Source organism: Musca vetustissima, unplaced genomic scaffold (assembly GCF_032173495.1).
Source record: "Musca vetustissima isolate MV318-11 ecotype Yass unplaced genomic scaffold, APGP_CSIRO_Mvet_v1 utg1735, whole genome shotgun sequence".
Lineage (NCBI taxonomy): Eukaryota > Metazoa > Arthropoda > Insecta > Diptera > Muscidae > Musca > Musca vetustissima.
Window position 1 is genome coordinate 397,219 of NW_026887582.1, and position 22,786 is coordinate 420,004.

Below are 22,786 nucleotides of genomic sequence, written 5' to 3' on the forward strand. Positions count from 1 at the left end.
CAGAATTGGCGCTGTCATAGTTGTTTTGCGAAATAGCTTTATTCAACACCAGCCCTCGACAATCGCCTTTTCGGGGTTTTTAAATGAAATTTTCGCTTTTGTTTTTATTTTATATTTTAAATCATAAAACAACACGACGCATGGAAAACACTAGACGTCATGCCTGGTTGTTCGGTTGTTGATTTGTTGCTGTTTTCATTTCTGAACACGTCCTCCATTGGCATTGCCAGCAACGGCATTTAGTTGGGTTTGATATGTGTCAATATTCGCAGCACTTTTCAATGGTATTTTGTTGTAAAAAATAACAACATTTGCGAACAATAGCATCACCATATAGTATAACACAATTTAAGTACATATGTATATATAAACAATAGACTATACATAAATTCAATTATGGATATATGGACAGGTACAAACACCAATGGCATGAATTGCATTGAAGATGGCTAAACGTCAAACGAGCGAATAATAGTGTCATTCGTGGTAGAGGAGTCTTGTCATTTTGTTGCAAGAAATTCATAATTTACACACACACACATATATATATTTTGACAGATGTCAAAATGTGATGTTGCAATAATGCAAATACATATACGAAAAATTAGAATTAATGCAAGTTGAACAATTTTATAATTTTTGTCGTCAGCAGATATCCGAAAGAGTGCGCGTGGTTTGTGTCTTCGCTAAGACAATCACAATTTCTCCTTAAGGACATATTTATATATTGGCATACTCATGAAATATATATATATATAATTGTATATTTACAGCAAGGCGAACAACTTTCACTAATGGCTGGCGTGAATTTGTTATAATCATCAAATAATAGACGACAATTTTAAGCCGTTTCCATTTTTTTCTTAAAATGCTCTGGAATTTTCGTGAAAAGATTACATGAGCAAAACGCTCCAAGTTGCAGCGACTCCGGAAAACTTCTGCCATGAAAAACACACTGTTGAACATGTCAATGTCGATGTAAACAAATTAAAACAAAATAGTTTGGTATTGCCAAGAATTGATGAATGTATAGCCGCCGGGCAGATAGCCTATAAACAATCGGTCAACAGCACATCAAACGCAAGACGAACAGATTGACAGCAACACAATTATGTAAACAGCAACATTAATTGGCATAAAACATTGCAAACACATGAAATTACACATTCAACAAACTGATGGTGTTTCAGTGGAATCATATGACACCCATTTCGAAAATACGGAAAACCATTAACTTCTTATGAAATTGATTGTTTGTGTGCTCGATTTGGATTTTCAAGCGCCATACTCAAGTGGTTGGTTGCACAGTGGAACAGAAAACTTCCCTGACGGAAACCCATAATTAAGTGGTTGATATTTTAGTTTAAACACATATTTGAAGTAAACAGGCGTTCCAAATATTCGTCCATTCATTTTGGTTGGTTGGTCACTTCTACGCATCCATCATTCATGGATCCAAAAATTCATTCATTCATCTATCGATTGCAACAATGTTTTGTTAATGTAAAAACATTATGTTTATGCTCGTTGTTGAAATGTGAATGAAATATCTTTTTCCCACAAATGCCGCCGCTATTAACAAATTTTGATTTTGTCATCCATTATTCATTTCTTAAGCGATGAAAAATGCTGCTGATGCTTCAGAGCCCAGCCAGCGGTGGTATTACCAATTAAATGACATTCAACGCACTCCATTGTGTGCGCTTCATTAGCCATTAACGTTGTTGGCAGTGGTAGTGGTAATGGTAATAAAAACATAACACCTTTAATAATTTAATTAAACTGCTCTGGTTTGTTTTTCTGCGAGGCGAGGTGTGGTGCGAAAAGAGTTTGAGCGTGTAATACCGAGGATGGTATTAATGGGGTCAACACAAATGTCATTAACAAGATTTATATTCACATTGAGACAACAAAAATCAGAAAATATGGTTACAACAAAGGTGAAATAGTCGCAAGTTATGTTATAACAAATAAATCCTATAGAGAGGTAAACCTATAATATTGAAATTATGAGTGAGTTATATTTTCCGACGAATGTCCATAAACGAATACTTTTAATAAAAAGTCAGAGAAATATTTTTTCTCCATAGTAAAAACACTATCTACATAGCTCATACAAAATTCAATAAAGGTAGACTGAGATTACAGTTTTTTATCGATGTTGTTTTGTTTATGAAATATATTTTTATAATATAATTATGATTTTAGAACTAAAGAATGCCTTCTATAGATATCCCTCGAATGTCTCTAAGCGATCTATTGACGGGATAACATTCTGTGGTAATTCTGTTCAAGATCTTTAAACTACGAAATGCCCTTAAAATACCATATATAGCCAGAAGATGTGAAAGGCTATTTAATGTTCCTATGAAGAATAATTACAATGCTCCAACATAAATCACTTTTAGGTCCTCATCTCCTGCTGTCTGTAAAATAATTTTTGAAATATTTTTCTATATTCTAGCACTAAAAGCGCGGGATAAACAGAAAAAAGTTAAGTGTTTTGGAAACATTCATCTCTGATATGAACACATGTTAAAAAATATCTTCTGTATGTTTTTCGGACCCCTAAATAGTATCAACACTGGCCCAAATAACAATAACACATTTTTGATAGTGGTTAAAATAAATATTGAAATTATTTTACACAACATTTGTATAAGTTTGATATGTTCTGACACCACTTCCTAAGCTGGATCAATCACGGATCAGCATTACTGGCATCTCCCCTACACATTCCCTCTGCGGATACCGTAGGGCGCTGATGACCTAACAGCGGGGGAAGGAGTTGTTTTGCTCTCCTTGCTATTTTCACTCATTGGAATAGGAATATATGTATTAGTAGAAATAGACAAGCGATCCTCTGCGATCACAAGAACTCTGACTTCACTTGACTTGTAGCTATCGAAGAGTCAACTCGGACTCTACTATCAAATAACGTCTACGCGTTATACAAAAACAGGCCTCTGTCGCCACCTCCATAAATTACACAAGGTAATTCATTTATTTTAATAGGAAAAGAGCCTCCAATAAAACCAATAGCATATTACTAATAATCCTTGTGTTTTACCAGTGACGAGGAGGAATTGTATGCAAATATGTTTGTTATAAATAAATAAAATATATATTCGGAATCATAGTAGTTCCACATTTACGATCTGTGATCATATATAGCCTCTATATGTATTATTTGATTTGTTATCTCGGACAACTTACCAGTTAATCAGTTAATTTTAATTAACATTATTTAAAAACCAACATACCTAAAAACAAACAAAAAATATTTGATTAGATTTTATTTGAAATATAACGTTTGATAATAATATAATTTAATACAAATGTATACATTAACACACATATATATATACACCTAAGTCTGTTTTTACACGGTTTTGATATAACACGGTTTGAAAATTGAATATTTTTAATTTTTTTAGACGATTTTAATTTTTTTTAATTTTTGCGAAGTATGTTCATATCACAAAAAAGTATTTATGAAAGAAAAAAGTCTGAAACCATCGATAGTATCGATAGTTTGCGAACACTAGCTTAAAGATTTAAGTGAATTCCCCTTTAGCGCAAACAATTTTTACTGGTCAAGCAAATGTGAATAGCACTAATTTAGGGGAATCCCCTTTATGCATAAGATCAATGTCTTTTTTACACGGCTTTTTTGGAACCAATCTACCGTGTAAAAACAGACTTAGGTGTATATATATATATATATATATTAATAGCCTATAGAATATATGAGGCATTTTATTCAAGATTCTCCAACTAACATCTAATGACGAACTATTAGTGTCGACTTATTCCTAACAAGCTCAAGCTCGACTATCCTCAATTTATTCAGTATTTCTTTTAAAGATTTCTGCACTTTATTAGAGTTCTAACCGACAATTCAATTAGTCCTTTTTATTGGACTAATGTGTCTTGTAGAAGACACTCACAGACAATTCATATGTCTTTACATATCTACATACCTGTAGTATGCTATGTTTAATGCTTACTTTTGTGAGCATATAGATATGTTACGGTCTATAATCCATTCGGAGTTTGATAGTTGCGCTAGAGAGTAGTATATATTTGACTCTGAACTTCACGATTGGGTGGCGTAGGGGATGATAGATACCAAGCAACGGCTCTGATTAGCTTTAACATGGCGAAGCCCAGGCTTATCTTGGTCCCTCTTTCATCTCAATTGTGGACACTGACCTCCCCGCGGTGCCACCTGGGGAGCTATTCTCATCACCCGATGAAATAGTGAGCTAATATGTGCCGCGAGTTCACCCATAAGAACTATAAAAAAATGGGTTGAGGCGTCGGGTTAGTTGCCCACTCTCGGAAAACCCAACCTACTATGAAAAAGCAAAGAAAAAGAAAACCAAACCCCCCTAATGTTGACGACCCCCGCAAACGTATAAAGGACCACGATCTGCGAATCTGCACTTGGAATGTGCGCACGCTATACAGAACAGGGGCAGTGTTCGCTTTGGCGGATATACTCAAGAAGTACAAAGCCGATATTATTGCCTTACAGGAAATGCGATGGAAAGGGACAGGCGTAAGTAAATCAGACGATTACGCCCTGTATTATAGCTGCCATGAAACGAGACATGAATTTGGCTGCGGATTTATGGTTAACAGGAGAATAAAAGACCTTGTCTCCAGATTCACTCCAGTAGATGAGCGAATTGCTATAATCCGTATAAAAGCGAAGTTCTTTTACATCAGTCTAATTTGCGCCCATGCTCCGACCGAAGATAAAGATGAACAGACCAAAGATATATTTTATGAGCGCCTAGAAACAGCATATGACCGTTGCCCTGGCCATGACATTAAAATTCTGCTAGGAGATTTTAATGCAAAAATCGGAAGGGAAAATATCTTTGGCCCCACCGTCGGAAAATTCAGCCTTCATGAAGAAACATCCGATAACGGCATGAGGTTGATTGACTTCGCGGCAGCAAAAAACATGGTAGTTAGCAGCACCAGATTCAAGCATCTCGATATACACAAGGCCACCTGGATTTCTCCTGATCAAGTAACGAGAAATCAAATTGATCATGTTGTGATAGACGGAAGGCATGCATCCAGTGTTTTAGACGTCCGATCGATCCGAGGAGCGAATATCGATTCGGACCATTACCTTGTGGCAGCCAAGGTACGCACCCGTCTAAATGTTGCAGCAAAGGTGCGATCTAATACAACACGGAAACTCGACGTCGAAAAGCTGCAAACACAACAGGTAGCCGAGGCCTACTCCGCTCAACTTACCCATCTGCTTGAAGAAAGCACTTCTTGTCCCGATAATAGTATAGAAGCACAATGGCAAAGAATTGCCCACTCCCTACAAACTGCAGCAAAAAGAACAATTGGGTACCAAAAACCACCACCAAGAAACCCATGGTACGATCAGGAGTGTCGTATTGCTACTGATGTGAAAAACGCAGCGTATAGGGCAACCCTGCAGACAGTAGCAACACGTAACGTGATGGAGAATTATCGGGAGAAAAGGAGAGAGGAGAAACGTGTTTTCAGAAAAAAGAAGAAAGAACAAGAAAAACGTGAGCGTGAGCAAATCGAGATGTACAGGAGTCAGAATGAAGTCCGGAAATTTTACCAACGAGTAAAACACCAAACCGAAGGCTTTGGTGCAGGCACATCCTCCTGTAGAGATGAAGAAGGAAACCTGGTGACAGATACAGACAGCGTGTTGAGGATCTGGAAGGAGCATTTCGAAAAGCTGCTAGTATCAAATAGTGGCGATGAAGAAGATACCCCAGAACCAATAGGAGATGATGGTATAGAGTGTATACCACCTAGCCAAGATGAGGTCATAAAAGCAATTAATCGGCTCAAGAACAACAAAGCAGCAGGAGCCGATGGGTTACCAGCCGAACTATTCAAGGCTGGTGGCCAGATGCTGGTCAGGAGCATGCACCAGCTGATTAACACAATTTGGCTAGATGAATGCATGCCCAATGATTGGAACCTCAGCATCCTGTGTCCCGTGCACAAAAAAGGAGACAAGACGATATGTGCCAACTATAGAGGAATAAGTCTCCTTCCCATCGCATATAAAGTGCTATCCAGTGTGCTGTGTGAACGATTGAAGCCAATGGTCAATGACATCATCGGACCATACCAATGCGGCTTCAGACCTGGCAAATCGACCATAGACCAGATTTTCACTCTGCGCCAAATCCTGGAAAAGACCCACGAAAAACACATCGACACATATCACCTATTTGTCGACTATAAAGCCGCATTCGACAGCCCTATCCGTTCAGAGGTGTTTAAAGCCATGTCTGCGTTCGGCATTCCTGCAAAATTAATACGGCTATGCAGGATAACTTTAAGTGGCACAAGGTCAGCCGTTAAAGTAGGAAAGGACCTATCGGAGCCCTTCACTACCGAACGAGGATTCAGACAAGGTGACAGTTTGTCGTGTGATCTTTTTAACATCCTACTGGAAAAGGTCATACGAAACGCAAAGGTGAACAGAAATGGCACTCTGTACACCAAACAACACCAGTTACTCGCCTACGCCGATGACATCGATATAATGGGTCGAACATTGCGAGCGGTAACAGCCACCTTTGAACAAATTGAAAAGGAGTCTGCCAAAGTGGGTCTGGTAGTAAACGGCGAGAAGACCAAGCTGATGGTATCAACGCGCAAGACGTCCTGTAGACTCGGACCAACTGTGGAACTTGAGAACTACAGCTTCGAGGTAGTTAAAGACTTTATATACCTTGGTACCGCCATAAATAAAACGAATGATATCAGTTTTGAAATTCGGAGAAGGATTGTGATGGCCAACAGATGCTACTATGGTCTAAGTAAGCAGTTTAGAAACAAGGCCACCTCTCGCCAGACCAAACTCACACTTTACAAGACGCTGATACTACCCGTGCTATTATATGGATCAGAAGCATGGGTACTTGCGCAAGCAGATGAGGCAGCGCTTGGGGTGTTTGAGAGAAAAATTCTCCGAAAGATCTACGGGCCGATCTGCGTCGACGGTGAATATCGGCGTCGAATGAACCACGAGCTCTACAATTTATACGCAGACATCGACATAGTCAGTCGTATTGAGCTGCAGCGACTACGGTGGCTAGGCCATGTTGTGCGGATGAATGAAGAAGCCCCAGCTCAAAAGGCATATAAAAATGAGCCTACGGATGGTTCCCGTAGAAGGGGAAGGCCACGAATTAGATGGAAAGACCAAGTAGAAAACAACATCTTGGAACGTGGTCTTCCAAATTGGTGGACTTGCGCACAAGACCGGCGCGCTTATTTCACGATTGAAGATATGTACTACTTCAACAGAACAACGATAATGGTGAGCAGACAAATACGCGGAATGCAAACAGGTATGCATGTCATAATGCGTGTGCACAAAAATGCGGCTAACAACCCAATCATATACATGCATACATACACGGAATAGTGTGCACTCCCAGTGGTATTCCCTCGTTTTGCATACGATGTTCCTTCTAAAATGTTGGGGAGGTAATAAATTACTTGGACTACTAAACCTCTACATGGTTCTGAAGGAGGTGGATGGTTGTATGGGGGGATATATCAACGGTATTTATGTTGAAATGTTTGCAACACATACAGGTTGGTCGCTCCCATTGGATATACACGATGCAAATGCACATCCACACTTACTATGCGCACATGTACGTATGTCGACCAAAGAACAAAGTGCATTTTTCGAAATATATTTAATGCGGTTGTGTGGGATTTGCAGTAGCGTGTGTATACATGCACACACGTGTGTTTACATGTGTGAATATGGCAATGCCATTGAACTTTGATTTGAATGCGCTAACACTGCAGTTTGAAGTTGCGTGGCTTAAGTTTTTAAGTAAAAAAGGAATGCCATGGGGAAATGGGGTTTCGGAAAGGGTTGACGATGCGCTGAGCAAATGCAGCAAATGGGAGAAACAGCACGTAAAACCTTAAATTGCTATTTGAATTTCATTAAGACTAGGTAGAGACAACGAGGAATAGAAAAGTAACATCAATTGCAAGAATTAATAAAATAGTAGACTTTGATGAAACCATAGACCTAAACTGATAGTTGTACATTAGAAGTTGGTGGAGTTCAACCTATTTGTTTGGTCGTGCACACAAGATCGATTTTTTTAAATAAATTTGGTTTTTTAATTAAATTTGTTGAGATAAGTTTATTTACAAGGGGACAAATGATCTTTTAGGCCAGATTTTCACCTAAGAGAGATATTAGTTATACAAATATTATTAATCTGAAATTATTACCATTGACACATTTAAACTTTGCTGAACGAATGAAATGAACCCTCCAAACGGCAACTGCAAAGTAATAACAAAAAACCTGTTGTTTACTGGGTGTTGTTATTAGAAACGCCTTTCCCTAGTCTTTGTTTAAGTGACAATAAACACACTTTCCGATAATTTACGGAATGGCTGGCTGGAACGTGTCTGGTCATTTTTGTTACAAGAGAAAAAGTGACTTTTGCCTGCCACGAGTGTTGGTTATTTTAAAAATACCGATATAAAACCAAAATGTTAAAACTAGTGCAAACTACCCCGACGGGCAATGCCTTTAAAATTTAATCGGGCTAAAATCGTTTTTCATAGCAGCTGTTTATGTTTTTTGTTTTATAAAAGAAGAAACATTAAAACCCAGGCCCAACATGCAATGTGGCCGCAGTAACAACACCCAGCTGCAAATTTTAAGCTTGGCCACCAAAATTGAAAGAACCACCACTAATGCAGGGATTTGCAAAAAAATAAGACGCTGATGCTGAACAACAAACAGTTTTTATTTCGGACAACCGTTGCTTGCTGTCATTATTTGAAAAAAGAGAAAAGGCAGGTGCAGCAGCAGCTCCAACTGGAAAGTACATTTTTGGACATTTGAAACTGCATGGCCCCAAGTCGTTGCTCGCCATAGTCTGTTTGTGAAGCAAAGAAAAAAAACAGTCACCATAACCAACAAAAACCAGCTGCATTTTGCAGATTATGGTCAATCCTTTCATTTGATTCGCTCTGCCATTTTTGGTCATAAATTCACGAAATGTGAAATATATGACATTGTATTTCTTTTAATTAGTTTCAAATTATAACGACCAGTTTTGAAATAATATTAGATTGAGGGAAATAGTGATGTTTTCGAATGGTATCCACGTTTCTAAACTTTAAAGTTTGTAAGTATCTTTGAATGTTATCTCCAAAAAAAGTTCATTCCATTAGTTTGAGGTTAATACAATTGCAAGTGAAAGTCCAAATTTAACTTATTTTCAAATTTCAGATTAAATATTGTGCAACACAATACCGAAAATAAAAATTTCTATGGAAACTTTTGTACAACGGAACCTTCTGAACAACGGAAGGCGGGCGTTGTCGTTACATACAAAAAGGTAGATACTTTTCCTATGTACCTATGTTTTCGGTGAGAAGTTAAAAAAAAAACTCGAACTCCATGTGCTAATCTAATTTGAAAAATTTATCTGGTAGAATATATTATATATAGTTATAGTATAGAGTTTTTGTAGTATATAATCAGAATTTTGTAAAAGAATTTTTAGTTTGGTTGGCATTAAAAATTGTTTTCCATCATTCTTAAAAATATTGAACAAAAAACGAGATGCATCTTTGGAAAACCCATCAATATGTAAGCAAAAAATCACTGGAAAATATATGAAATCTCCCCAAACCTATTTTGTGTACTAAGAAAGCAGCAATTTTTAAGTTACAATCGATTCGAATGGACCAGCTTTTAATACTCCCGGAAGTGTTTGAAATATACACAGACTGGGTGTCTGAAAAAAAGGTGTGAGGTTGACCATAATAGTTTTATTGAAACTTTACAGACAGCCTCCAACAATTCAACAATCGACTGTAAGTAATACCGCTGGTATCATCCACCACCACTACCATCATCATATTCCCACTCAATTGGAAATAATTCAAGTTGTTGGAGCAATGACAGTAACAGTAGCTGTTGTAAATATACAATCGAAGCCCAAATAAAAATACAACACCAGCTGAACATGCAGCAACAAGCAAGTGAACACCACAGCACACTCCATGCCACAACCCACTGTCAGCCATCGTACGCACAACTTGAATTGTGAAAAGATATGCCGCTGACGATGATGGGTTATCACAAGCGTTACGTGATACATTCATTTTGTTTTTAATCTCGGCTACCGCAAAATGCAAAAACAACCAAACATCCCCCAACAGGTTCCGCCGATATGCCATAAAAACAAAGACGAGGGGAGTGGAAAAACAAAAGCCTGCCACATGTACAACACATTGAGGTGTTAAAACACATTTAACAGCTCCAAAAAAAGGAAAGAAAAAATAGCAACAACAACATCTCAAATGCTACCCTACAATGGAATGCTTTGTGAGATTTTATGCGAATGAAAAATATTTCCATTCCTGCTCTTCATTCCATGGCACAACACAAATAGTAGTACTCCAGTTATGTGGCCATACTTTAATAAAGAACAGGGTGTGGTTGCCATGGATGCCTGTCTGTCTGTGTGTTGGGCTGTATGTATATCTTCCTGTATAGGTGGGGTAGGTAGTAGCAATAACCACATCAAATAAGGGAGAAATAATTTTGCGGAAACCTTTTACAGGAGGAGTTGGAGGCATTATCGTTGTCCTAGTCCTGGCATTTTTTAGGGTAGTGACGGACGGTCTTTGGCAGAAGTGGAAGCTTAAATGGCAACAAATGTTTGTAATAATGTAACAATTAATTGAAAAATTAACCAATATTGGGGAAGTTTCAGTTCGTCCGTGGGGCTTGAACAAAATTGTGCATTTAATAATGATTTGCTGTTATGATGGTAGGGGGATTTTAAGGATTTGGTTTTTATGTTGGGGCAACATAAATAAAGTTTATGGTTGGTATAATCCCTACAATATCACAAGTTGCTGTGTTGAGGGGTTCAATACAATTGCGAAAAGTGTTAAAGCCTTAAAATGTTTTCGGTATTTGTGGCCATAATGGGATGTTGTTAATGGGAGGTAGAGAAGTTTGTTCCTAAAATATTTTGTAATTTGTTAAACAGAATGCAGATATTATAATTTGCAAGAAACAGAAGGATCCCGCACATATACAAAGTTGTAAAAAGTATACGTAATTAGCAAAAAAGTGTTTGTTCCTGTACTGCAAGAATCTACGAGTTTTTACTATTTTTTCCGATATTATAAAGGAAAAAAGTTTTATCGTGGTAAAAAATATTAGATTCTTGCAGTTCGGGAACATACATTTTGTTGCTAATTACGTATACTTTTTACAACTTTGTATATGTGCGGGATCCTTCTATATATTTAAAGCTCGATAATAAATATGAATAGATATGTATTAAGAAAAATGTTTTACAAATTTCCGTTGAGGCACAACTATGCAAATTACGCTAAATTGTGGAAAATAGGTTTTGGCCAATCCAAAAGATTGCAAGATTATTGCTGATGTCATTTCATTTAGTTGCGTTCTGAAGCATTGACTACAAACGTAATAAAAAGTGACTTAATATGATGAATCTTAGGATTTATCCCACAGTGTTGTTTTGAATTTTAACAGCTCCTGCAAAACGTAGGTCCTTGCTTTATAATGTTGTAATTATATAATAGAAACGATTTACGTTTCAATATCATAGGCGTAATATTTGAAATCGAATTTGTTGGGTCCCTTTAATATATATTTTTTTATTTTTATGGATGGAGCGTATTTTATTTTGTAGAATAAAATGTATAAAAATAATAATAGTAATAATTTCTATAGAAATGCATGATGCCATCACAACAATGCGCTCAACAACTTTGTAGCTTAGTTTTCACATCATAAATATGTTGTTGACTACACAGATGCAGAAGATACTACATGGTTGTTGTAGTCAACAAAATAGTTCAAGGATAATACATTTCTACAACCAACCGCCCATTTCCCAACACTTCTGCCATTGTGTTGGCACCCTGTATTTTGTTGTGTGTTCATATCGCGACACATGCAAGACAAGCACCTTTCGCATTACACATAACATATTTACATGAATCATGCAAAATGATTTAAAAAATCTAAACATTAAGAATTTTTTTCAGCTTAGTTAAGCAGTACAGCCTACATTGACCTATGACATGAGTTCAGGCCAAGACAAGGTAATGTAAAACTATTAAATAAGCAAAAAAAAAAATGTTAATTTTAAAATTAAAATAAATTACCGCATCATAAACTCCACATTTTCCACATTATTTTTGTTAACTGCATAATAAAGTAAAACATCTATTTTTATAAAATTAAAATAATTTGAAATGTTTTTTTACTTTAAACATATATTTTAAAATATCTATTTCTTCGGACATAAGATAATAATAATGAATAACCGCAACTGCTATTTAATTGTAAATGGTCACACAATGTACATTGCCATTAAGGCTATTTAATGAAGTGTTTGGCTTGTAATCCTCTTAAGTAAACACAAAATGTGTACCTCAAAACAAATATATTAATTTTGAAATTAAATAATAGCCATCGAATAGTTCTATGGCAAATTTTATGTTGGACATTATTATTTTTTTTTTAATTTGTTTCCAATTCAACAAATTTATTTATTTCCTGTAATTTGGTTGGTTTGTTGGCCGACCAGTCAGAGGATTTATTGATATACTGCATATTTTTTTTTTTTTTTGATATAAATAAAGTTAATTGAACACAAAATAAATGCGGTTTTGTTATTTCAACTAATTGAGTTTTGAAAAGCGGAAAAATAAATATTCACATTTGTGGTGGTGTTGTTGTTAAATATTTGACAAGTGTTTTATTTTTGTTTTGTGCAGGACATAGAAAACCACAGCAGGATTAAAATAATTAAGGCAGTGAAATATGAAGTGTAAATATAACTAAACACTAACATTAATTTTATGGATAAATAAGCCAAAGGTATATAGTGGAGGGTACATTTAAAAATGCAAATGGGAGAATAAATAACGTTTGGTTTATTTTAAAAAAATAAGCCCTACTAAATTGTTGGGATATTAAGATAAAAAAATTGAAATAGGTTTGATTTGTTTGCATTATTGTATTAGTACATAATTTCCTAAAAATTATCAACAAATCCGCATTCAATATCATTTCTAATGCCTTAAATACAAACGAGAAATTATATATCACCCATATTTATTTTTATTTTTCAAATTAGCCCAATTGCATTTAAAGCAGAGTTCATTTCCGCATTTTTGCAATCGATCGGTAAATTAACAGAAAAAGTCAATAAAACAAATCGTTTGAAAATAAAAAAAGCCCCAACACAACGCCCTAGGTGAATATGTGTCTTAATTAAAATACATTTCTAGCAATTAATTGCGAACGAAGAAGAATAGTGGGACATTTAAAATACCCATCATCTAATGAACAACGATTCGATAAATATTTCAGCAAAAGGAAATTTCTAGAAAAAAGCAAAAGAATATGCCATATAAGACAGAAATCGCCGTTGTAATATCTGTCTATTGACCTATGCTGTTGTTAGGTTTTCTATTGAAGGGCTATGTGTGGACTCGCGTGTGTGTCTGTATGCTTAGTGGTGGGGGTCAATCGATTACACTTGACATATAAGTACAAAGACATAGCATACAAACGGTAGTTGTTGCGTTCCAATAGCCAACATCGGACTTTTCTTTGATGGTATTGTTTTTTTTTTTTTAATAATAAAATTTTTAGTACATTTCAGCAAAAAATATATAAATACTGCGCTGCAAAAAAAAAAAAAAGGATATACCGGCTCTCCAACCATAGTACGTGGAAGTCATTAAAGCTTTGAGGTACAGATATACCAAAATTGGAATCTTCCGAACAATGTCCAGAAATTACAATTTGCCACACCAGGAAAATAATTAGTTATTTTTAACAAAAAATAATCAATTGTCTAGTGTTAGATTATTATTATTCTGTTATATGCATCTACTATCAACGACATTCCCTAATTTAAAAAATGAATAAAATAAAAATGCCTACAATGTCATTATTTGGTATAGGGAGTTTTTGCTTAGCATGCTATGCAAAAGCAATAACGATTCGAACACACTAAATTTGTAATCAATTAAAAATTGGAATTTTGAATAGATTCATATATCACACATGCCAGTAGTTTTGCATAAATTAGTTCACGTTCATATCTCGTGATAACTGTCGTGCAGACCTATAAGGAAAATTAAAAGGAATATTCAATGAACACTAATACCAAAGCAAGACAACATCTTCAAAATTTATTCAACATATACCTACATCGGCTGACAGGAATGCAAATGACCTTAGCGGGCTTAGATGTAATTTATCGGAAGTATTTGCTAGAATGTAAAATTATACAACTACCTACAGAGAAGTGAAGACTACTATATTTTTTTGGTGAAGTGGGGCTTGACAACACGTATTGTAGTCAACAAGACAGCAAGTTTTAAATATTAAGAATAAGTTTTGAATGGAATAAGTTAATAAATTAGTATTTTGAGAAAAATATCAGAAATATCAAAAAAATGTCTATAAAAATAATATGATGTGTTTTATTTAAGATTGTGTAAAGTGTAATTTATGATATTTAAAGACATCGTTATATGACTTTACATTACGAAAAAATAAAACATTTTTTTTGCTGCAACATAAGTCACTTTGCAATTTGCATTGACTGGTGTTGTAATGGAAGGGGCTTCAGAAGTGTCAGGATCAATCGGTTTCCCATTGCTATGTCTCCATTCAGCTGCAAATGACAAATGCAAAAGACTCTATTCCTGTTGAAGATAATTTTATTTAACCAAAAGATCCACCTATTTTGTCTGCTTGTCAAAAGCAAATTATGGAAGGTGGTGGGGTTGTGGAAGAATGTTCATTGCGTGTTAAATGTGAATATTATCCACCTTTGAAATCAAGGCTCCTTATTACATACCACAGAATTGGATTACAACAGAAGAGAAGGAGGTGTGTTCATCACAACGATGGTATGTACGTTTTTATACAATTGTTGTTCTTCGTTTTTTGGGTTTGGTCGTTATAGGGGTTTGCTTCCTTGCCGCCTACTCACTGCTGTAGCTTGCTTCTTGTCTTAATCACATTACAAATTACTATTTGTTGCTACTTCCTTTTGCGTGCCCTTAGTTTTGTTCGTTTTTGTGTATTTAGTTTGGTTAACCGTAAGTAACCTTTCCCAGTTCTATGTGCATTCATCATCATTGCTGCCCGATATCTATCGACGGGCCACAGACACGGAAGAGAAGGTGGGATGGCTGGCTGGCTGACAGAATTTCTGATTGTGTACTTTGGCAAAATTTTGGTGTTGGCAAAAAGCCAAAGTTAATTTGTCATGTTTGGATGAATGTCTGGCTGGTTGAGGGAGGTGGGAATGAATGGCTGCCTGTGGCAAGGTAAGGCTTGCTTCGTGCTGCCTGGAACTGATATGGAAACATAAAGTCATGTAGCTTGAAAAAAGCTAGGACTATTTAAAAGTCCTTTGCTTCCGACTGTTAATATCACACAGATAGTTTATTTAAGGGAGAGGCTATTTAATGTAAATCAATCAGTTTCATTTTTGAATAGGATTTTACGTGGGAGAGGCATTTGTTTGCCACTAAGAACTGGTTGTGATAATGTCATTAACTTAAATTGAGCATTCGCAAATGCTTAACAAGGAATACATAGGAGAATTCTAATGAGGAAGGATATACAATGAGTTTAGTGACCTTTGGCGTTATTAAGAAAAACGATGAATATCAAATGAATATATACAATAATCAACATTTTAATTATAAATACAGAGCTTCAATTTTATGTATTTATTGTATTTTCGTGGATGGAGAAGTTTACAAAAATATATTTTGTCTACCATTATCCATCTAGAGCTTGGCATAACTGATGGCGTAACATATACATAATATATATATATATATATATATGTTTGAGGCTTTGAAGAAATTAATTTAAGCTTGTTTAGTATTGTTGCCAACATTTCCCTTATTATTTCCCAGCTAATTAAATATTTTTTCTTTCCTTGGAACACTTAAGCAAAAACAATTCGCAAAGTTCTTTCCAAATTGTATTAAATATTGTTTGGGTTCTGTGAAATTTCCGCATAAAAATATTGCCACCTAAGTAACCTTCGACTAGCCGTACACTTGACGTAAATCAAAAGGAGGAAAAAAAAGTTAATGCCACATTTCCTGTAATCAGGTACACGAAACATTTGCCCTGGCCTAGAACAAAATGTTGTGTCAACGTCCGTATGAGTGTGTGTGTGTGTAGAAGAACACAACCCAACAAAGGAAATCAAACTTTCAGACAGGCGTCAATAAAATGCCTATGACCATCCTTCGAAATGAACAGGTTGTGGGCAAAATTGGTACCCCATCACTGTTTTAATGGTAAATAATGAATCCCACAGCAATATGGTATATCTCAGACCAGGGACGTACGCAGAAATGAAATCCTGTATTAGTTGCTGTCTCAGACCGCTTTTTGATAACATCCAATCTCCACCCTCAATATTCTTGGACACAAAAAAATATATGTATTAAATTAATTCTTGGGGAGGTACTGTATGGATTAGTTGGGATGGCATGCCTTACTTTTGCCGTATATGCCTTACACATGACCTGGGGCATTAAAACCCAGCCTTATTATGAAAAAGGAATCGCATATCCTGATTTGAATTTAAGGATTTTTAAGGATGAGGCGTTAGCCGTATTTGTTTTTCTGGTAGTTGGTTTCGTTGTTGTTGTGTATGTAAATAGTTTGAAAATTGTATGAATAGGCAAACAAAACAACGAAACCGACAACAAATTAATGTATGGTAAATGTAATGAGGAAGCCTATTTGCTGTTATACTCTGTCCACATTTTCTATTTTCCTTCATTGCCACACAAGTTTTTTGTTTTGTTTTTGCAAAGCTTTTCACAAAAATGTCGCTGCAACTTTCAATCGTATTTAATTAACACACAAAATGTTCTGGTGACGCTGATGTCGATGACGACACACAAATAAATAGACCCACACACACGCACAGATAGTATATCTACAAATGAAATGGAGTGTAGACTGAGTGTAGGCGCCCCATAATGACAACAATGGGTATTATTAGCTCAGGAACACAATAACCTGTTCACCACAGCTATACCTTGACAATATTTGTTTTGCTTTATTGTTATTGTTGTAGTTCTTTTGTTCGTGTTGTTTTTCTTTACGAGGAAAACATTTTCGCGTACAATACCTAGTGTTGTGTCGCCATGGGGGGATAGGGCACCAGCCAGTAGTACTCGGAGCTTGTAATTCGCGTGTATTATTTCAGTTACATTAGGCATTATATAGTAATACAGCGTGAGTGTGGGCTTTTAGTTTTTTTACGATGAAGTAGATCTTGTAGGCTTACAAAGTATAATAAAAATTTAATAGCCATTGCCATCAAGGACTTGGCCGAATGTTGATGTCATGCGTAAAAACACAAAAAAAAGAAAATTACTCAGATATTAAAAAGGAAGTACGCAGCAATTAAAAAAACGTTTTTTACTGGAATAGAAAAACACATATGTATGTCCAATTCATATAATCGTTTTTGTTAAAATATTGATTTTCTATTAGGATTATAAAACGTACATGACTTAACTGAATTGTAGATTTCCGTTTCCGTAAAATATACCTGGCACAGCAGGGTACTCCATAATAAGTCAAATAAATATATATTGTAAATTAAAAACAGGATAAACAATTACTAAATATGGAGTTATGAGAACCACTACAAGGACTAACTTATTGCCAAAGATTTTTTTTTTTGGAAAACAAGTCGATCTTAAAATTACATAGGAAAAATTGGAAGTCACCTGGTATACTATTATGTCAATTTTAAATTAATAGCTTAGTTTGAAAAAACGTCTGGAAAAAACAGAAATTGCAACGGTACTGTTTTAGGGGGCGGCATATATTCTCAATGCAAACTTCCTAGAAGCGACACAAAAGCGCAATTTTATCATTATTTTAACGGACTTGGTTAATTCGATATAGGATTTTATTATGATCAAGAATATATAGAATGGTACAAATTTAATATACACTATAACCATTTTATAACCTTGGTCAGTACATATAACTTTTATCTTTCGTTTCCCAGAACTTTTCTCTATTCATGGTTCATTATGGGATACCCTGTCTATTACAAAAACAAAAATACGACTTTAAAATATTCGCCTTTAACATTTTCTCTCTCAACAGCACAATACTTTTTTTTCATTCGTTGTGGATAGTGTGGCATGAATGAAAATAATGGTTTCAAACTAGGTCAACCAACATAGATTACAAAGAACTCGAAAAAGATGCCGGAAAAAAATCCAACCCATAGCCAATAACCAATTTTCTTTAATAAGAGCCTTCTTAGCTGTGGTTTACGTTCTCTACAAGGAAAGAAACAAAAACATTTCTTGCAAATGAAATCCATGCTTCTTCTTCAGTTTTACAACATATATTTCCGGGCGCATTACAGTGTAGAACTGTGTAAGGAGGGAAGGACATTTGGCATTTATTATCCTTCCATATCTAGTTTAGCTAAGCAAAAATCTTTGCTACTGTCTCGACTCTAAGAATTCCCTTTTAAAGATGATACAACAACAATAAAATATACGAACATACAGGCAAATAAATTTTAGGAAAATTTAACGTAAAAAGTTTTTACAAATTTATGACGAACAGAAAGACCATCATCATCTAATTTGTTTCGATGAGCAGCAGAAACATGTCCATGAAAATAGGTGCTAAAGATTTTTAACAAATTCGAATATTTTTTTTTTGTAGTTATCTGCATCATAAAATATACTTAGAAGAAATCAAATGCAACATAGTGGCGGCAAGAATTTACATCCGTTTAAAGTTGAGAACTTCACCCCAAATCGCACATTTTTATATTTTAATGTTATCTTGTCCGCCCAACGAGAAAAAGGGCAGACCTACTTGGCATTGCAGAGCATTGCCAATAAAGCGTTTTTAAACAAAAAGCAATCATTTATAACAACAATTTATGACATAAAACCTTGTGAGTTGAAGGAAACATTTTCACAAAAATTTCATTTTCATCTCATACGAGTTTTTCGCCAAAAATAAATCAATATTTGCTATCATACCTTACGTTTTATGCAACGTGATCTGCACCATCATTGAAATATTTTGAAATTTTGTTTGGAAATTACATTTATTGTGTTGCTGTGAAAAATTTTTGTAGAACGTAAGATTCACAATGAAGCAGGAGGGGTACACACATATCAGAATCGTATATACAATACTTAGGTGTTGCAATATTCTATTTGAAATCGATTTCGAGTAATAATTTCAATAAAGCGTTGCAAACGAAACTGGCCTATCAATATATACTGCGTTAGATAATTATTTCAAAATTTGATTCTGACCAGGAAACAAGCCAATAAAAAGCCAAATACTAATTTAAAATTAGGGCTTCGAATGAAAACATAATAGATCTAATTATCCTTCTTTCGTCGAAGAAGTTACACAAATGATATAGGTATACAAATGATAATGGATTTAAATTATTATATTGTGAAGCAATTTAGGCAGCAATCTCCTGTGTTTTTATGCACATAATTTATTCAAACAATTTGTATCTGAAATAGCAAATTTCTTCAGCATTCAGCAAAAGGGGAAAATAAAACCACTTGCTTTTAAACCTCCTTTAAACCTCTCCGTTAGGAATAAATACAAAAACAAAAAATTAGTAATCGCTGAAAATTCTTATGATTGGACGAAAACAAAAACAACTAAGTGGAGGAAATTGCCTAGCGTCAGTCGAAGTGATCCCTTTTAATGTTGCTGTGCTGGGCTAGGTTTTCCAATTTTCTGGCACTGTGAGTGAGTGTGTGAAATTGATGCTTAATATTCTTCTTCTTCTTTTCGCTAAGAGCCGTGGAAGAGTCTTTGGCAATTTCCGTTCTTTTACACTTGGCATGATTCTGATACCAGCTACCAGTGGAATAGGGTTGTATGTTCAAATTGGACTACGGGACAATGGAAGAAACCGATTCCCTTGTGTTCTATGTGTAGGTGTTGTTTTTATGATTGTTTCTGCATACCAATGAATGGTAGCAACGCAGCAGCAAGTGATTCGGAAACATCTCCAAGGGAATCTTAATAAAAACTTGTTCGCTAACATTTCCAGTGTTGGATGCGGGGAGGCAGCCATATGGCAAGGTTGGACACCAATCACTACTTCTCCCCTTTTTATTTGAAAGTTGAATTTAGAATTGTTTATTACCATGACGAGATGAGGGGCAAAGAGTCAGGACGTGTTTCTTTTGAAATTCCTTCCGCAGCTTTTCTATGGTGTTTTCTTGTTGTTTGTTTTGTTGCTATTTTTGTTTTTTTTTTTCAATATTGTTTTTGATATACATTCTTGTTGTTTGTTTGGAAAACGACTTTCGTGTATGTCTTTCCTGTGCCCTTCGCTAAATATAGCATCGTCATTAAAACGAAGCAGTCGACCTGTTAGCGGGAAAGCGCTTTCATTTCCCCCTCCATTCGAAAGCGGAAAGACTTTTTATGTTCCTGAAGAAAATTGGGGCACAAATCTAATCACCTTTAGACACTTGTAGTCACGTTGAATCAGATTAGGATGATTAAATGTTTTGAAGCAGTAACGCGTGTCGGAAATAAAGGGAACGTATTCGCCGACATAAAACAAAATTTATTCGGATAACGTATTTAGGTGTGTATTTCATGACTTCGAATTGCTAAAATACGAGTTAATGGATTAGTGTTTCAAGATTCTGAAGTAAAATCCAAGGTTTAAAATGTTGCTGAAATTAAGATAAAAACCTTGTCACACTGCAATTTAAATTTTGGCAAACCGGTTAAGCTCTGAATTAAAAATCCGTCAATTCTAAAATTAACAAATTGCTTGGCCCAGGCGGCCCAGGGGGCCGCCCCCCAAATGAATTTTTTTCACAATAAATTTATGTTTGCAACAGCGAATTTTTTCATTTTGTACCGAAATCCTGCGTACGTTGCTGCCTATAGCAATTTGCTGTTGCACAGTGTGCAGCATTCTAAACAAGTAAAAATATCGACTGACTTACCTAAAATCCAAACTTAAATTTCGTTGATGTGTTGAGGCCCTTTTTGGCGGATTTGCACCGTTAGCTCCGGCGGCACCATTCTGACCACCTGCCGCACTGCCGGGTATACTCAAATTCGGCCGTCCATGAACCGATGGCATCGAATGATTTATAAAACGACTCAAACTTAGGCGGGGCTTTGAATAACGCGTATGTTTCGGTGTTGTTGTCGCCGAATTGGCAGGCGTCTGTTGATTCGGAGGCAAGGAGGCCAGACTACTGCTACTGTTCGGCATTATAATGGGCAATGTTACGTTGCTGGATTTAAGAAATGCGGGTACATATTCCGAACTGGCCGACGAATTCCTCGTGACCATTGTCGGTGATGGCGGCTGGGAATAATCGTTGCTGGAAGATATATCGCCGCCGGTGGCAGATGATGAACACGAACTTGGACCGGAATTTAAGAGTGCCAATGAATTGGTGGAAATGGAAGATACCGAAATGGATGATGAAAGTGATTGCGACGTACTACTACTCAGACTCAAGTTCAGACTTTTGGCGGGGCTTGGATGTGCTGGCGACACATGCTGCTGTGTGGAAGATGAGGAGGCGGAAGCAGCAGCAGCCGCCGTGGGTGCAATAGGACTGTGCACCACAGTGCTGTTGCTCTGATCGCTGGAACTACTGCTGCTGGTTGTGCTTGTACAATTAGCTGTTGAATGTTCCGACTCATCATCTTCCCCATCCATCAAATGCTGCGTTGGACTATTGGCCATACTGTGCTGACCGTTGCCGGGGCTGGCACAATGCTCCTCCGACGATGATTCATTGCCATTTTCCAACGACGCAGGGCATATGATGGAGGATAACATTTTGCCACTGTTCATATTGCAGTCGGCTGTGTTGCCCGTGTCCAAGGGAGGAGTTAGTCGAACCGTTTGCAAAGGAACATGATCCACAACATCCACACCAGCTGCTGGTGTCACCGGAATGGGTGTAACAGAGGCTGGGCGGAAGTTCAGCATATCCGTTTCGAGCAAATCATCTGGCATTACGACGGGCGACAACAGCTTCGTTGCCGTATCGATTTCACGAATATGCCTCAGGTATTGATAGCTGTTGTCCTGGGCATTGATGGCGGCCTTCTTCTTTGATGACGAGGTACTTAACGTGCTGGTGATCATGCTCAGATTGTTGTGTTTGTTGCCATCATTGGCTCCGCTCACACCGTTCTGTGAGGCCAACGATACATTTTGGCTGGAGTTCTTTTTTGGTTTAAATGCAGAGATAACGGAATTCATGGTTGACAGAGAGTATTTTTATGTTTACAGAGAATGGCGAGCGAGAGATAGAGAGAGAGAGAGACAGTTCTTCGTGCCTGGTAAATGTTTTGAGTTTTTTTGTTTTTTTGGAAAATTCTTGAATTTTCTTATGATTTTATTACAACGCTTTCCGGATGATTGATGATTTTTGGCAAATGACGTAGAGTTGGGAAAATTTATGCTGAGTGTTGTTGGCGATTTTCATCAGTTTTGAGGGTAATCACAACCTTAGGTTCTAAACTAATTCTCAATGAGTTCAACATTTTTACAACTACTTGTGAAGGCCCGTTTACAGGAGGTTTTCAGTTTTCAGTTGGTTTCTGTTTCAGTCCAAAATCAAGATATTTTGCTTAGAA

At 36.2% G+C, this 22,786-nt stretch overlaps 3 protein-coding genes across 3 annotated transcripts in view; 1 reads left to right on the forward strand and 2 right to left on the reverse strand.

The window, feature by feature from the left end:
* LOC133335179 (serine-rich adhesin for platelets) overlaps positions 1-22,416 on the reverse strand; it is a 36,975-nt gene extending 14,559 nt beyond the window's left edge. Inside the window, exon 1 of the mRNA XM_061543484.1 lies at positions 21,127-22,416. Coding sequence (XP_061399468.1) covers positions 21,127-22,409 — 1,283 coding nt within the window. The 5' untranslated portion in view covers positions 22,410-22,416. The remainder of the gene's footprint in view (positions 1-21,126) is intronic.
* The window catches only part of LOC133335168 (uncharacterized), a 400,201-nt gene that overhangs the window by 348,232 nt on the left and 29,183 nt on the right, over positions 1-22,786 (reverse strand). The window lies entirely within an intron of this gene.
* The window catches only part of LOC133335151 (laminin subunit alpha), a 607,777-nt gene that overhangs the window by 247,803 nt on the left and 337,188 nt on the right, over positions 1-22,786 (forward strand). The window lies entirely within an intron of this gene.